The sequence below is a fragment of the Impatiens glandulifera genome, chromosome 9, assembly GCF_907164915.1.
Source record: "Impatiens glandulifera chromosome 9, dImpGla2.1, whole genome shotgun sequence".
Lineage (NCBI taxonomy): Eukaryota > Viridiplantae > Streptophyta > Magnoliopsida > Ericales > Balsaminaceae > Impatiens > Impatiens glandulifera.
The window spans coordinates 25,075,567-25,093,915 of NC_061870.1; the positions used below are offsets into that span (position 1 = coordinate 25,075,567).

Genomic DNA, 18,349 nt, shown 5'->3' on the forward strand with positions numbered 1-18,349 from the left:
CTGTAAATGTTGGACTTGGATGTAGTTAAGGGGCTGAGCGAGAATTTGAAATCAACTCGGGCTAATTTTTTTATCAAAAAATCTATCTGAACTAGTTTGATAATAATATTAAGTAAACAAACAAAATAAACCAAGATTACTGTCACTAATACCTTTTAGCGACAGGAAATCATTCATAACGATAGTAATTTACCGTCGTTATTGTCAAATACATAAACAATATTTTGGACTACCCGAGCTACAGCCCGGGCAGCCTTGTATTTGGATCCGCCCCTAGATGTAGTTGAAATAATTTGATTCTCCTGAAAAGTAGAAGTAAAACGATTTTAGGGTTTTAGTTATTCGCTAATATTGTTGTTCGACATTGATTTTAGGTTTACCATTTTCAAAGCTAGGAAGGAAGAAAAAATCGCCGAAGTCAGAAGTCGCATAAGAAGGAAGAAGAAATCGCCGAATTCCGAAGTCTCGAAAAAATGAAGAAGAAATAACCGAATTTCCATGTCGCAAAAAAAGGAAAGGTTCAAAAATGGAGAAGAAATCGTCGAGGAGGGGAAGAAGACGAAAGGTTCAAAAATGGAGAGACTGAAAAAGAGAGAAAAATGAGAGGGAGAGAGATTAAAAAAAATAAAAAATAAAAATAAAAAAAATCCTTATTAAATTTTTTTATTTTTTTCTCTTTTCCATCCACAACGGCTTTTTGTTCACGGTGACAATCAAGTGGTGTCGTTGGAGAGTTGTTGTTTGTTTTCCTATCATTTTTTATAATATAAATACTCCCCTCGTAAATATATATATATATATATATATATATATATATATATATATATATATATATATATATATAATAATAATAATAATAATAAAATAACTTCTACTATATAAAATAAATTAAAAAATAATTTTTATTTTTTAATATATAATATATAATATAAATATATATATATACACTTATTTATATTTTTTTATCTATGCAATATATAATATTTTTTAAATCTTACCTACAAAATAATATATATATATATAATTATAAATTTAATTTAATAATCCCACAATGTTTAAAAATTCATATATCTTACCTAAGATTAAGGGTTCAAATCCTAGCTAGCTAATGCGAAAATGACCATTATGATGGTATATATGAGTTAATTTATATAGAATTCATTCTTGAAATATATGAGTTAATCATATATGAGTTAATCATGTAAGATTTTGGAAAATCCAATTAAAGTAATGTTCCAAATGGAAGACTTTGTTAGTGTTTAATGTTAACTGACTATTGAGCTTTAATAATAATAATAATAATAATAATAATAATAATAATAATAATAATAATAATATTAATAATAATAATAATAATAATAATAATAATAATAATAATAATACATAGTGTCTAAACTGCTATTTAGTTTTGTTTACTCTAACTTTAAAAAATATGAATTAAATAATTTTATTCTTTTTATCTTCATCAAATTATCACATGTTATCAATTGTATTGATTCAGATTTTTTAAAAGAGTTTTGATATTTTATGTAGTTATGGAGGGGAAAATTAAATTGTAAAAGATTATTTAGATTAATTCATGAAATAATTACAAGTATTATGCTATATTAAAGTTTTGATTATTTATTTGTTTTTATATGTTATAATGATTTTTCAAATTCACATCAAACATAAACTTTGACCAACAAAGTATAAACAATATTATCGGGAGTAAGGATGTACGTATGTTTTATTTATTTATTATCTTAACAATGTAGGTGTATAATTTTGAATTTTTTTGATATAATAGGTGTTTAAATAAAAATTTTAAAGATATTATAAATAATTGATCAAGTACATACTATTTATATATTATTTTATAAAAAGTTTCAATAATGGTAAGAATTAAGATAATATAAAATAATAATTTAATAATAATATGTTTAATTTGACTGTTGGAGGACTTTAATAACGACCTATTATTTATTATTATCTTTTTTAATAAATTCTTTTTAAAAATAATTCGATTGATTTTTTTTCGGTAATCATAATAATTTTTTTCTAATTATTTTGTCGAAGCACTAACAACATTTCGTTAGCATGAATATCTTTTCAATATTGTTTCACCCAGCATTATATGTCCATGGGATTCTACCTACTTCGCTTCGCTGATTTTTTTTTATGTAACACATTGTCATAATGTCGTTGAATGGATCTCGAAACTCACGAGTAACTTCGGAGTTTATTCGTTTATTGTCACCCTAACATTTAATGCCCATGTGATTCTACTTTTTTGCTGGTTTATCAGTTAACACATTGTCATCATGTAACTAGATGAAGTTCGCGAGTTCTTAAAGCTTAAAAAATACATCATCAACATTTCAATATTTCGTTTTCAACTTTAAATTGTTCAAGTATTTTTCAACTTGAGTTTGAAAAAAGATTTTAAAATATAAGAAAAAAATTCATATAGACTTATGTGTACAAGAGCTCAGTTACACGTATGAACTAATAAAAGTTTATTTAAACTTATTAGTTCATTTAAACTTAAATATTATTAAAAATGGACTCATTTAGTCTCTATTAATAACTATGTTAATTTTTTTAAATAATATTTATTAATTTAATATTATTTTTTTTCTCTCATTCTTTTTTTATTATTTAATTAATTCATTTATCTCCTTTTAATATTTTTTTTATTCTTTATTTATTAATTAATTAATTAAATCATCTATTTCTTTTTACTATTTCTTTTTTATAATTTTTTTATTTTTTTTCTACTATTTTGTCAGCATATATTATTTTAAAATTAGTTGGTGACTAATATTTGAATATTATAATCTATAAAGTAGTTCAATATTTCTATAATATTTAATTAGCTAGTTTATAGAATAATATATTTATTTGTCCTCCCTGTGATTTTTACTATAATTTGTATAAATATGACGGTACATAATTTATGTGTTCAACTTGTGGAAAAATAACCGCAAATAAAATTTCTTGAAAAAAATTAAACAAGTAATTATTTAATAAAAATACTTGAACAAGATATGAAAATATTATATATATTTTAACATTGAACTATTTTATTCAAGTATTAGTCCCTAAAAGAGACCAACTAATTTTAAAATAATTTATGTTAATATAGAAACAAACAAAATGATAGAAAAAATAAAAATAATAATCAAATAACAAAAAAATTAATAAAAAGAGATAAATAAATTATTTAATTATTAAAAAAGAATAGACAAAAGTAAAGAAAAAATCTTAAAAAAATAAATGGATTAATTAACTAATAAAAAAAGAGTGGAAAAAAATGAATATTTAATTAATAAATATTTAATTTTTAAAAAACAATTAATTATAGTTACTGAGTTAATAATACGTATGTTTAAATAAAAAATTTTAATTCCTACATCTAACTAAGTATGATATAGTCAAATATATATATATATATATATATATATATATATATATATATTTAATTTTACCAATAATCCAACTATTAGACTTTTATATCATAATTCTACTAGAAGTTAGACTGAAATGTTAGACATAACTTATTTATTGAGATTTTATTATTCATATATTGAACATGCAATTTCAAATGAATAATTACCTAAAAACTACAGTTAGCTTTATTTTCCAATTATTTATTCAATAAGAGTAAATTGTAAAAATAACATTTCTATAAATACTCACTCATCCTTTATTCTTCTTCGATAACCACACACAAATTTATTTCCTTGGAGCAAACATGGATCCAATTAGTACCTTAATGTTATACGCCTCTCTAATCTCCGTCCTCTTTGTAGCCATCATTTTAAACTTTCTCTCATCTCATAAACGATTAAAGAGAAACCTCCCCCCTAGTCCATCGCCCACTTTTCCGATTATCGGACATCTTCATCTCCTAAGCGACCTTTCTCATCGGACCTTTCAAGAGCTCTCACAAAAACTAGGCCCTGTCTTCTCCCTTCAACTGGGAAACCGGCTTGCTGTGATTGTATCTTCCCCGTCTGCTGTTGAAGAATGCTTCACCAAGAACGACATCGTTCTAGCCAACCGGCCATCTTTTATTGTTGGAGAGTACTTAAGCTACAATTACACCACCATGAGTGATGCACCTTACGGGGACCATTGGAGAAACCTGCGCCGTCTCATGACGGTCGAGATTATGTCTACAAGCCGCCTCAACCGTTTCTTACCCATTCGACAAGACGAAGTCAAACATCTCCTTCGAGGCCTTTATCAAGTATCTTCTACCAATTTTGCAGCTGTGAATATGAGGTGCGGATTGTTTTCAAATAAATTCATTTACAATTCTTCATCTAGATCCCAATCCACACATGAAAACAGAACTGTTAATTTCCATATATAGATCCAATATTGAATGATTGTGTGCTAATACTTTGTATTAATAAACAAGAATATAAACTAATGTTTTGTTACTAAGAATGATTTATCTATCATTTTATTAACAAAACCAAAATAAGGTAGAAACCTTCCACAATTGCAATCTCATTACATATTATTCATTATTGTTATCATCTTGACATTATTTAAGAAATTGACAAATTTTTGAAAAATTTCATTGACTGTTTGAAAAATATTTGTATACAATAATTTGTTTTTTTATTTCACTATTATTTGTGTGCAAATTATTATCCATTTCATAATATGATTACATTTACTATTTAAAAAAATATGATAAAAATATTAGTTCATTTTCTATTATTTAATTGTGGATTGAAAAAATTATATCTTGTTTTGATATGTTTGTAAAATCCTTATAGGTCAAGGTTAACAGAGCTGCCATATAATATTATAATGAGCATGATTTCCGGAATAAAACGTTTGAACCAAGGAGAATTTTTGGATTTTGAGAAGGCTAAGGAATCAGTAAACATGGTAGATGAGATTTTCAAGTTAGGTGGTGTATCATATCTCGGAGATTTTTTACCAATTTTAAGGTTATTTGATTATCAAAATTACGAAAAGAATTTGTCTACACTTCAAAAAAAGATGGATGCCTTTCTCCAAGGCCTCATAGATCAATGTCGGTTATCTAATGACGGTAACTCGATGATTGATCACTTGCTTGTTTTACAAGAAAAACAACCAGACTACTATACTAATGATATCATCAAAGGTCTATTACTAGTAAGTGACCTAATAATCGATCATGGAGTTATTTTTTTCAGTTTCACTTTTAAACAAAATTGTACATGTAGATTATGATACTTGCTGGGACGGATACATCTTCGGTAACATTGGAATGGGCATTGTCACTATTAGTAAATCACCCCGAGTCATTAAAGAAGGCGGCGGCAGAGATAGATGCCCAAATTGGCCAAGACCGCCTATTGGATGAATCCGATCTTGCTAAACTCCCTTATCTCCATGGAGTCGTTTCTGAGACCCTTCGGATGTTCCCAGCGGGACCACTCCTTGTCCCCCGCATGCCGTCGGAGGATTGCAAGATTGCTGGATTCGACGTGCCTCGTGGAACAATGTTAATAGTAAATGCATGGGCTATTCATAAGGATCCTGATGTTTGGGAAGAAGCGGAAAGGTTTAAGCCGGAGAGATTTGAAGACGGAGAAGCTGAAAGAGGATACAAGTTAATACCATTCGGGATGGGTCGAAGGGCTTGTCCTGGAGTAGCCCTAGCTCATCGAATTATGGGATTGGCATTGGGCTCATTGATCCAATGCTTTGATTGGAAAAGACTAAGTGAGAATGAATTGGTTGATTTAAATGAGGGGAAGGGTCTCTCCATGCCTAAAGCTAAACCACTCGAGGTTATGTGCAAAGCTCGTGATATCTTGCACAAGCATCTATAATCATTTCAATTAATTTTTTATTTTGTCTTAGCATCTATCTATAATGGTTTACCTTTACTTTTATGTATACTAGCTCTTTCATTTTATTTTTGTTGAACAAGATTATGGTTCTACAACTATATTTTTACCACCACTTTTTAAAACAAATGCAACTTATTAAAATAAAAAAAATATATTCTCAAAGAATTTCCAAAAATTAATTAGTTCCGTCTTCAAACTTTCTCACCATTTAAAAAAAAAGTTCTAAGTTAAATTATTCTACTTTAGCATGTGTAATATTTCTTGTTTTATTTTTAATTGTAATAGAGAAGTAGTTTTTTTTCATCTTTTGCAACTTGATTTAAGTGGTTGTAGTTCTAGGCTTTATTGTTTGGTAACAATTGTGGTAATGTTTTTTTTTATTTTTGGTCTTTTGCAACTTGATTTTAAATGGTTATGGTTTTAAGTCTGATTTTTGTAGGTTATTTGTTTGTGAGATATATGAAATAACTACTATAAAATGTTTAAGATAGCGATGTCTTAGACCCAATTTTATTTTATTTTGAAAAACAAAAAATTTTGTTCCAGATAGAAAAAACAATAAGATAAAGAAGAGTTATTTGTCTACACTAAATTGAAGATTCAAAATCGAGAAAACTTATAAAATCAAAATTTTATTTGAAATCTTCACAATTTAGTTTAAGAAAATATTAATTGTAATGTAACGCCAAAAATTTATCCTTTTCAAGAATGGATTTTCGATACTTGTTAGTCGTGCTCTATAATTCACATTTTCTTGAGTGTAGAATGAGACGAAGAACTAAAATGGTATATGTGACTAAAGTACATTTAAAAACATTAAAAACAGTGATTTTGACTAATTTTTGACTTTTTTTTAGAGTTGTCACATAATTTACCTATCAATAAATCATTAAAGAACAATTTCTTGTGTATTTAAATGCATTTTAGGAATTTTGTTTTTAATTTGATGTTTGTTTACATTTGAAAAATGACATCGATGTTATGTCTCATATGTCCATCAACTCATGGTCTCTGCTTTAAAATTTTGACCATTTACAAAAATATTATTTTATACCTTATTTATTATACAATCTTAGGCATTCATATAAGATAAATACAAACATTTTCCCAAAAAAAAATACAAACATAAAACATGTGTCTAATTTGGTATCATATCCTAAATCTAAAAGTAATAAAATAAAATTGTTAATATATATACACAAGTAGCAAAGGCTCAATCCAAACAAACCCGCAATTTATTATATATATTATATATTTTGTTTTGACTAGAAATGTTTTTTTTGTGTTATATATATATATTTAAATTTTCTTAATATAAACAAAAAAAAAAGTAATAGAAAATAAAATAAGGAACCACACATGTCCTAGGCAAAAATATATTTTTGGTATTTATTGAAAATACTATTTTTAAGTGTTTAATATTTTTTAAAAAAATTTTGAATCAGTTAGAGAATTTTAAATTAAATAAAAACAAATAATGGAAATGAAAAAACAAATTGGCCTTAAGACAATTTAAAAGGAAATTAGAATAAAAAAAACTAGAATTCAAGTTTATTTTTTATATATTTTTTTTTATTGAAAATAGTTTTTTGTGTTATATATATATTTTAAATTTTCTTAATATAAACAAAAGTAAATAAAAAGGAATAAAAAATTAAAGAAGGAACGTCAAAAATATATTTTGGATGTTTATTAAAATATTATTTTTAAGTTTTTTTATTTATTTTGAAATTTTTAGATTTAATTAGAGAATTTAAAAAAATAATAATAATAGAAAAAGAAAACCAATAGCTTTTGGGCCGCAGACAGGCTAGAGGCGTGGCTGTAAGATTATATATATCTAGTTCAGATGTATTGGGGTAGGGGTGAGCAAACGCGTAAACCCAACCCGTATTATCTAACTTATATTCAACCCAAATTAAATTTACTCAACCCGTAATCCAACATATATTATTTATTAATATGGGTTGGGTATGGATTGGGTTGGGTATGAGTTGAGTAACCCAAATTATTTTTTTTATTTATTCATTTAACATGTATTTTGACTCATTTAACACATTTTTACCCGTTCAACACGTTTTTGACATTTTCCACATTTTCACGATTTTGGAACGTTTTAACACGTTTTTGACACGTTTAACACGTTTTTTATGTTTTGACACGTTTAATACGTTTTTTACACGTTGAACACGTTTTTGGCACGTTTAACACAATCTTGACACGTTTAACACGTTTGACACATTTTTCACGAATATGACACATTTAACACATTTTGATACTATTTCATGTTTTTGGCACGTTTAACACGTTTTTGACATGTTTAACACGTTTTTTACATTTTTGACACATTTAATACATTTTTCACATGTTTAACACGTTTTTGACACGTTGAACACGTTTTTGACACGTTTAACACATTTTGACACGTTGAACACGTTTTTCATGTTCTTCATGTTTTTGGCATGTTTAACACGTTTTCACATGTTTTTCACGAATATGACACATTTAACACATTTTGATACGTTTTTTTACGTTTAACACGTTTTGACACATTTAATATATATTTCAAGTTTTTCACATTTAACACGTTTTTAACATGTTTAACATATTTTCACACGTTTTTGGCACGTTTAACACATTTTGACACGTTTTCCACGTTTTTTATATTTTGGCATGTTTTGACACGTTTAACACGTTTTTGACACGTTTAATATGTTTCTCATATTTTTGACACGTTTAATACGCTTTTCACACATTTAACGTGCCAAAATGTGAAAAATATGAAAAACGTGTTAAACATGTCAAAAATGTGAAAATGTGTTAAACAAGTAAAAACGTGTTACATGTGCCAAAAATGTGTTAAAACTTATCAAAATGTATTAACGTGCAAAAAATATATTAATCATGTCAATAATATGTTGAATGCGCAAAAATGTGTTAAATGTTCCAAAAACTTGGAAAAACGTGCCAAAATGTGATAAACGTGTTAAAAGTACCAAAATGTGTTAAATGTGCTAAAAATGTGTTAAATGAGCCAAAAACGTGTTAAATGTGCTAAAAATGTGAAAACATGTGAAAATGTGTTAAATATGTCAAAAACGTGTTAAACATGCAAAAAAACGTGAAAACATGTTAAACCTGTGAAAAACGTGTTAAACGTGTGAAAAACGTGTTAAACATATTAAAAACGTGTTAAATGTGTTAAAATGTCAAAAACGTGTTAAACGTGTTAAAATGTCTAAAACGTGTTAAACGTGCCAAAAACGTGAAAACCGTGTTAAACTTATCAAAATCGTGTTAACGTGTTATATATGTCAAAAACGTGTTAAAAATGCCAAAACGTGAAAAAACGTGTTGATCGTATTATGCACGTCAAAAATGTGTTAAACGTGATAAAAACGTGTTAGTAGTGTGAAAACGTGTTAAACATGTCAAAAACGTGTTATACGTGCCAAAAATGTGAAAACGTGTTAAACGTGTGAAAAACGTGTTAAACGTGATAAAAACGTGAAAAACGTGTTTAATGTGTGAAAAACGTGTTATTAGTGTGAAAACGTGTCAAAAACGTGTTAAACGTATCAAAAACGTGAAAACGTATTAAACGTGTTAAACGTGTGAAAAACGTGTTATTAGTGTGAAAAAGTGTTAAACGTGTCAAAAACGTGAAAACGTGTTAAACGTGTGAAAAGCGTATGAAACGTGATAAAAACGTGAAAAATGTGTTAAACGTGTGAAAAACGTGTTATTAGTGTAAAAACGTGTTAAACATGTCAAAACGTGTAATAAACGTGTTAAACGTGTTAAACATGTTGTAAGTGTGAAAACCTATTAAACGTGTGAAAAATGTATTAAACGTATCCAACTTAAAATTGAAAGATGATTAGTTTATGTTGGATTAATAATTTGAACTCCACGCATATATGCAATATCAAGAAAAATATTAAGCCATCAAACTAAAATTTTGTTTTATAATAATATGTACACATAAATTATTGGAAAAGAAAATTTGAGAAGCAACGTAATAAAAAAAATAATAAATTTCTCTCCGTCTATCCCTCCTCTTATATATATATATATTAGTTTATAAAATTAATTTTTCAAATTTTTTTATCCTTTTAACAAAAATCATATTTTTCTCTTTTAATATAATTGTTATATATATATAAATAACAGGAAGATGTGAAGCAACTCTCTCTAGACTCTCGATCTCCTCATTTGAGGGTCTTCACCAACCAACGATTTATGCATCCTACAATCGCTATCTTAGCGATTATTCGACCATCTCCCCCTATCGTTAATTCAAAGATAAGACAACAATTTAACTTTTTTAACTTAATATTCTTAAATGGTTAATTTATGATTTTCGTTTGTAAAATTAAAATAATATTTTTTTTCATCATTTTGATTTCTTGAAATTTAAATAAAGATTTTATGTATTTTTAAAATTGAAATTATGGTTTTTTTTTTAAGTTTTACAATAAATTCGATTTAGGATTATTTCAAAAAAAATCATAAATCAAATTGAAGAATGTACATAAATAACTTAACTTAGCTCTAGATCTCACTGTTTAGACGACTCTCTTTTTATTATTTTTACGTGTGAAATTTATTCTTTAAGTGATATCGAAAAAGTAAATCATTGAAAAAAGTTTATAGTTAACTCCATAACTAGCCCTCTTATCGAATCTCAGCTAAAATTAAGAATTTAATGAGAAATTGAAATAGGATTTTTAAATTTTAGATTAAGAATAAATCTCGTGACTAGAGAGTCGTCGCCTAAATTTTTAAATTAGAAAAATAATTTAGGCGTATTCACGCCATAATTAGAGATTCTTTCATAGATTCGGTGTTTTATAAAACGTCTGAAGGGCTAAAAGTATTGCCCTACAACTCCCAATGTATCATTTACTATAATTTTGGCCTTTAAAAATTTATTTTTGTAGGCTACATTTGAGTTTTTCCATTTTTTTCTTATTTAACCTAGTATAAATGGTGATTGTCCAAACTTATATGAAACATTTTTTAATTTACATGTATAGACAATCATACATATACATGTATAAGAAAAAAATACAATAAAAAAAATATATTCAAGTATAAAAAATCCTACAAAGGATATAAAGGGTTTAGACAAAAACTGACATGCATCCTATTTTAAAAATCAATCTTCCAAAGTGTTTTAGAAAATTTATGAAATCAATAATTTAGGAATGATAAATTTTTTTTTAGTAGGAAGTGTAGTAATGTTGGATAAAGGGGGAAGGGACTGATATTCATAAGGCATCCTTATCAATATTTTTACCCAGTTTTTAGGTTATTTATTTGTAAGAGATATGTCTTTGACCCATTTTTATTTTATTTTAAAAAAAAAACAAAATTATGGGATAATAAGAATGGAGAAGTAGAAAAAATAAAGAATGAGAAAAAAAAAAGGTTATATCTCTTCTTGATTAAGGCTACTAAAAAAAATTAATATTATTGAGTAGATTAAAAAGTCTAATTTTTGTCACTCTTCTTCAACTAAGTAATTTTTATTTAAATTTACTATAAAAATATTTTTACTAGCTTTTAAATTATTTTAATTTTATTTTACGGAAACAAATATGAATTTATATTTATAAATTAAAATAAAATAAATAAATTAATGTATCTAATTGTAAAAATATTTTTTTATAGTGTTATTTATTTATTGTTATTTTAAAATTATACTTAATTATATATATTTTTGTAAATAATTGATGTATAAAAATAATAATAGTAATATTCTTATAAATTGAACTTTTAGAATTTTAAATAAAATCCTGCTGAAAATCTAATTTAAATAAATTATTAGTTTAATTGTTTTGGGCTGGACAATAGTGGTCTGTCAAAGCCCATTTTAACTTTGGGCCTACACGGAGGGCTGGCTCTGAGCTTATACGAAACAGATAATATTTTTAAAGTTTCATTTGATTCATTTTTCTTTTGACTTCTAACTCATTTCATTTTTATTTTATTTTTGTTTATTTTTCAGAAAAATATTTAACTATGAAATTTTATTTAAAGGCTCTTATTGAGAGTACTACGATCTGTTAAAATGGTTTTTATTAAAATGAAATGAATTTTTGTTAAAAGAAAATAAATTAGGTGTTTTTGTTGGACTTTATATTAACATAGACCTTTCTTCTTATATTATTATAAAAGATATCATTTTCTGATAAAGACTTCATAGCTGTAACTGATTTAAAACAACAAGTTGTAATTGATTTATTATCAGATTATATAATATATTGTGAGATCCCGTAATAATTTTATTATCTAGCCCTTCAATTGAATATAGATATATATTTGTCTAGAGTTTTTATTCTGTCGGCTCTATATATTTTTTTTTAATTATGTATATTGGAAGTCAAAACATAGCCTATTGAGTGGCTTATATTTTGATGATATGACTAGACATAAATATGAAAAAAAAAAAAAAAAGTGATTGTCACTCATTTTAGATTGTTAACATATATTATATCCATTTTTTTAAATACATCCTCGTTTCATGCCACTAAAATTCCACATGAATCAAGAACTTCCCAAACATAAAGCCACCAATTACAAATATCCTTAACAACTCAACACTCATTATTCATACGCTGCATTTTCGTCTCGTTGAAACAATAAATACCACAACCGAGAGTACCCAATAGAGACTTAAGTATCATACGCTTATTAATATCATTGATACCACATACGTTCAAACTTCCACGCAATAATCTTTTCAATCATTTGATAAACTGAATATAGTACACCTTACTCGGCTTCAAAACTCGTTTTTCTGTCTTTAAATAACCATTATTATGGAGTGCAATTTTCTCTCATTTCTCTACGCTCATAGCTATACGGAAGTGTGGAAATTTCATGAACTTTCGGCCACACCTTCGTTTCGGCCTAAGAACTATCTATGAGACCGGGTATCTATTTTCATTTAAAGACATATTATGGATCATCTCATTATATATATATATATATATATATATATATATATATATATATATATATATATATATATATATATATATAAAAGCTCTTGTGGAAATAGTTGACATATAACTAAAAGGTAACGAGTTCAATTATCACCGAAAACGATAGAAATATTATAATTCTTATGTATCACAACATTATCTTAAAAAACAAATTTGTATAAAAAAATATTGACCTATATAAACTAATATTACAAAAATATATTTTTTAAAATTATTAATATTTTTAGATTAAACTATAATAAATGATGTTTGTTCTGATAGAGACATAATTATGAGGATTTTTATTGCCTATGAAGGTCTTTTGACCGAATTTGGTGTTCAAATTAGAGCCACAATTTATGAAGTATTGACTGGGCTATGAAGTTGAGAGGTTGAGGGAAATTATGTAGATTGAGAAATAAATTAGGAAAGAATGAAGTTTTTCCATTGATTTCATTGAGAAATGAAGGTTGTTTCTTGATGGCGTAGAGACGATGGAGGCAAGTTTATCGAATTATTCTTTGTGTCCTCTCACACAAAAAAAGGTAAATTGGATTAATTTTTTTTAATTATTATACATTTTTTGTAAGAGGGCAAAGAGAATAATTCGATAACATACTGACTCCAAGATAATGGTGTAACTTGATATTGGAGTCTTTAGACTTGGTTGGTTATGATTATTTTTTTATTCTAAGAATTGGTATTGATTTAATATATATATAAAAAAAAATGTGCACATCAATAAAAATAAATAAAAAAATCAATTTGATAAAAACTACAAAGCCAAAAATAAAAGAGACACATAACATGTCCGGAAAATGTAAAAAAAAAAAAAATTATAAATATATTTTTGTTGAAGATTTTGATATAATATACTTATATAAATTGAACTTTCTCTACATAAAAATAATAAGAATGAATAAAAAATGTTATGAGATGAGTAAATTCTTTTACCATTTTTTTTTTAATATTTAAAAATAAAATAAAATATGTTTTTTAAATAAATAATATTTCTATGACTTCACATTGTAACATACCTGATATAAGAGACTTTGACAATTTCATGGTTAAAATAATCAAGTCATGAAAATAAATTTGATTTTAGTATTGGAAGAAAATCAACACCCATGTTCCTATTTACTTATATTGATGGCATTTTAATACTAGATATGCATAAGGTTATTAAACTATAAATTATGCTAGATAAATAAAACATGTTAAAAACACTTGGCTATTTGGCATTACAACTTATTTTTTTCAAGCTATCATCAACATAATGGGGAAATTTTGATGAAATGGCTTTAAAGATGGCCTTATTTGATGTTTTGACTAGCGCATAAAATTAAATGCGCTGGTGACACCTTTTTTTTTTTACGATTTTGCCCTTGTCGCGAGACGTCCACAATCGCGAGACGCAACCGGCATTCGCGAGACGCAACCGGCATTCGCGAAACGCAATTTCTTTTTATTTATTTTTTTCAAAAAAAAATAAAAAAAATTCGTCTCCCGATTGCCGGTTGCGTCTCGCAACCGGGGTTGCGTCTCCCGATTGTGGACTTTCCACACGGCATCCAATTGCGTCTCGCAACGGGGGCATTTTCGTCCAAAAAAAGGCGTCATCAACGTATTTAATTTTATGTGCTGGTCAAAAGGTTAAATAAGATCATCTTTAAGGTCATTTAGTCAAATTTCCCAAACAAAGTTCATGTAATAGTGAGGAAGAAAATGATACGATGAATAAGGGAATTTAATGTATGCCATGATATGCATTTAACTTGGTCTTGCATATGCATAAAGTTTGGTTAACCAATTTATGTCTTGCCATAAAAGGAGATTGACAAGCTATCAAATGAGATATTCTATTAGAGGGTTTTATATATACTCAATCTTGTTGGTTATAATTAACATTGAAAAATTAGGGTCAATTCAAAACTTGTTAATTATAGACATATGTCATTAAAAGTCTTTTTTAACTTGCTTTCTTTATCTAATTAATCTTGTATCTTTAGTTAGTATTAAAATGTAATCAACATAATTAGTAGGTAAATAGGAACATGGGTGTTCATTTTCTTCCCATACTCACCCAATCAAACTTGTTTTCATTAATTTATTATTTTAACCATGAAATTGTCAAATCTTTTAATATAATGTATGTCACAATGTGAAGTCATACAAATATTATTTATCTAGAAAACATGTTTTATTATAAAAATGAGAAATGATGGGGGAGGGGAATGACGTATAGCAATCTAAAAAAATAATAAATTTTCTCTCGCTCCTCGTTCTTTATCTTTTTTCCGGTCGCTAATGTGGTAACACGTCATTTCTTTTCCATTTTTTCTCTCAAATTTCCGATTATTTCAATATTATTTGTATCTCACTCATATACACAAAAGTGAATTATCACTCTCCTCATTTGTTATTTTTTTTCTCTTTGCATAAGTGAGCCGACTTAATATGACTTAGTGGATACGCTTATAGGTAGTATCAAATTAACCCAAATTCTCTCTACTTTATAAAAATATATGTAAAAAAATAGTTGAGAGTAAGATAATTGACTTATTTCATAATTTTTTTTTTTCGTTTTTCAATTATTTATATGCATATAAATGTTCAAATAATTGCAGAGAAAGATATTTTAAAGAATCACTACCAAGTCTCCAATATCAAGTCAACACCATCGTCTTGGTCTTGGGGCCTATGAAGAAGGGGTTTCACTCTAATCCAGAAACAACATTCATTTCTCATCGAAATCAATGGAAAAGCTTCCTTCTTTCCTCCTGATTTATTTCTCAATCTACATAATTTCACTCAAGCTCTCATCTTCTCAGCCCGCCTATACCTATCCCGATCAATACTTCATAAATTGTGGGTCTAATTCGAACATCAATTTCGGTCCAAAGACCTTCATCGGCGACGTAAATCCTCCTAACTCTGTCTCCGTCGCCGGCAAAAGTCAAACAGTCAGCACCAGCTCAACGACGACCACGACGACGCTCTATCAAACAGCAAGAGTCTTCACAGAAACATCCTCGTACGAGCTAGATATAACCGACAATGGAATCCACATCGTACGTCTCCATTTCTTCGCCTTTTCATCTTCCTCACACGACCTTTCCCAAGCACAGTTCGACGTTTCAGCTTCTGGGTTTTATCTCTTGTCAAATTTCTCCGTTAAAACCTCGTCGCCTGTAATCAGGGAATTCCTGCTCAATATCACTACGGTAGGGAAATTCGAGATATTTATCATACCTCGAACTAATTCATTCGCGTTTATTAGCGCAATCGAAGCCTTTCAATCCCCACCAAGTTTAATCACTACCGCTTCAGGAGGCAACGGCTCTGCTCAAAACGCGCTGCAGAATCACGTTCTTGGCGTTATTCATAGAATCAATGTTGGGGGTCCTTTTCTTAATGCCGAAAACGATACGATCGGAAGGAATTGGTTGCCCGACGATGAATATTTGTCAACAAAGAGTTCTGTCCAGAACCGTGGTCCTAGTAATGTTCTGTATGGAACAGCTGATCAATTCAATGCTCCAGTTCCCATCTATAGTACAGCAAAAATGATGAATCAAACCTCAGATATTCTAGGTGGATTGACCTTCTTCAACATAACATGGCGATTTAACGTCAGCAGGAACTCTCCTCACTTTATCCGAGCTCATTTCTGCGACATCGTTAGCCCTTCTGTCAGCACCCAGACAAAGTTCAATCTCTACATCTATGAAAGAAATGGGTATCTCGTTTTCCCTTATGATATTAATATGACACTAGCAGTTCCTTTCTATTTCGATTTTGTGATTGATTCGGATGATTCCGGTATAATTCCGATAAGTATTGGCCCTCCTGGTAATAATACAGCTTTTCTGAATGGATTAGAGATTATGGAACAATTGTCTGTAACTTCCCCTTCGTTTCATGTAAATAAAACGAACAAAAGCAAATCCAACACGGGTTTGATCGTCGGAGGCATTGTTGGAGGAGTTGCAATCTTGGTAATTTTGGCGGGGGCTGCGTTTTTTATACTGAGGAAGAAGTATAGTAAAGCAAAACCCACGGAGAATGTTGATATTTGGCAGGGAATTACTCCTCACGGGGGTGGGAGTTCTTACAGCCGAATCTCTGATGGAACACTGAATCTCGGTTTGAGAATGTCGTTTGCGGATATTGATTTCGCGACTAAGAGTTTCGATGGGAAGTTAATAATTGGAGAAGGTGGTTTTGGAAAAGTTTATAAAGGGATTATGAGGGATGGAAGTAAAGTCGCGGTGAAAAGAAGTGCTCCTGGTCATGGTCAAGGACTTCCTGAGTTTCAAACCGAGATCATTGTCTTGTCGAAGGTTCGTTATCGCCATCTGGTTTCGTTGATTGGTTATTGCGACGAAGGGTCAGAGATGATATTGGTTTATGAGTTCATGGAGAAAGGAACTCTTCGAGAGCATTTGTATTCATCGAGTGAAGGGAGTTCGGACAATAAATGGTGTCCCACATCTGAATTATCGTGGACTCAGAGACTCGATATTTGCATAGGCTCGGCCAAGGGTCTACATTATCTCCACACGAGCTCAAACAATGGGATTATTCATCGGGATGTGAAATCTACTAATATCTTGCTCGACGAGTTCTATGTTGCGAAAGTGGCGGATTTTGGTTTGTCTAGATCAGGGGCGAACGATCAGACTCATGTCAGTACTGATGTGAAAGGGAGTTTCGGTTATCTCGATCCTGAGTACTTTAAATATCTCCAATTGACTAAAAAATCCGACGTTTACTCGTTCGGGGTGGTTCTTCTTGAGGTGTTGTGCGCGCGACCGGCTATTGCCATGGCTCGCCCAAGAGAAGAGGTGAACTTGGCGGATTGGTTTGTGTCCTGTCATAAGAAAGGGGAGGTGGAGAAGATCGTTGAACCTTCTCTTGTTGGCAAGATTAACCCGAATTCTTTAAGGAAGTTTGCGGAAACTGTGGATAAGTGTTTGAAGGAATATGGTGTGGAGAGGCCTAGTATGCATGATGTGTTATGGGATTTGGAGTATGTTTTGCAGCTCCAACAAACGGTTAGGACACGGGAAGCTCATGAAGACAGCACTTCGGATGTGTCATGGGGGATGGCTTTGCCTGCGGTTCAACGTTTGCCTTCTTTGAACGATCCAATCGACGAAGATGATGAAAGCGGAATGATGGATACGTCGATTCCCATGAACGCTAGCGAGGTTTTTTCGCAGTTGAAGCTTGGCGGTCCAAGATAAGTTTGTCCACTATTCCATCTTTTTAAATTCTGTAACATGTTTTACTATGTTGTTATTGGGTATTCTAAGTGATTTTATTCTAAATAAATTTGTGTTATTAATTAAGCATTATTTGTCTCTTAATATAATCTGAAATGGGGGTATGTTGAAATGTAAAGCTAATATATATATTTCATTCTGAACATGCAAACAAACAATGACTATTACATACAACATACAATTTGTATTTACACAAGTACATACATAGTATATATAGTGATCA

At 28.8% G+C, this 18,349-nt stretch overlaps 2 protein-coding genes across 2 annotated transcripts; both read left to right on the top strand.

Moving 5' to 3' along the window:
* The first annotated feature begins 3,746 nt into the window (after positions 1-3,746).
* Positions 3,747-5,825, top strand: LOC124915354 (cytochrome P450 81Q32-like). Its single transcript, XM_047456052.1, has 3 exons — positions 3,747-4,269; positions 4,776-5,142; positions 5,214-5,825. The coding sequence occupies exons 1-3, from the start codon at positions 3,758-3,760 to the stop codon at positions 5,823-5,825; spliced, it is 1,491 nt and encodes a 496-aa protein (XP_047312008.1). The 5' UTR covers positions 3,747-3,757.
* Positions 5,826-15,530: 9,705 nt separating this feature from the next.
* LOC124913887 (probable receptor-like protein kinase At2g23200) lies at positions 15,531-18,349 on the top strand. Its single transcript, XM_047454320.1, has one exon. It carries the CDS (start codon positions 15,595-15,597, stop codon positions 18,085-18,087), a length of 2,493 nt encoding a protein of 830 aa, XP_047310276.1. The 5' UTR covers positions 15,531-15,594; the 3' UTR covers positions 18,088-18,349.

Excerpts from the sequence above, each read along its gene's own strand:
- LOC124913887 (XM_047454320.1), top strand. The coding sequence starts at position 15,595 with ATGGAAAAGCTTCCTTCTTTCCTCCTGATTTATTTCTCAATCTACATA.
- LOC124915354 (XM_047456052.1), top strand. The coding sequence starts at position 3,758 with ATGTTATACGCCTCTCTAATCTCCGTCCTCTTTGTAGCCATCATTTTA. Across the intron at positions 4,270-4,775 it reads TTTGCAGCTGTGAATATGAG|GTCAAGGTTAACAGAGCTGC; the intron begins GTGCGGATTGTT and ends AAATCCTTATAG. Across the intron at positions 5,143-5,213 it reads TCATCAAAGGTCTATTACTA|ATTATGATACTTGCTGGGAC; the intron begins GTAAGTGACCTA and ends TTGTACATGTAG.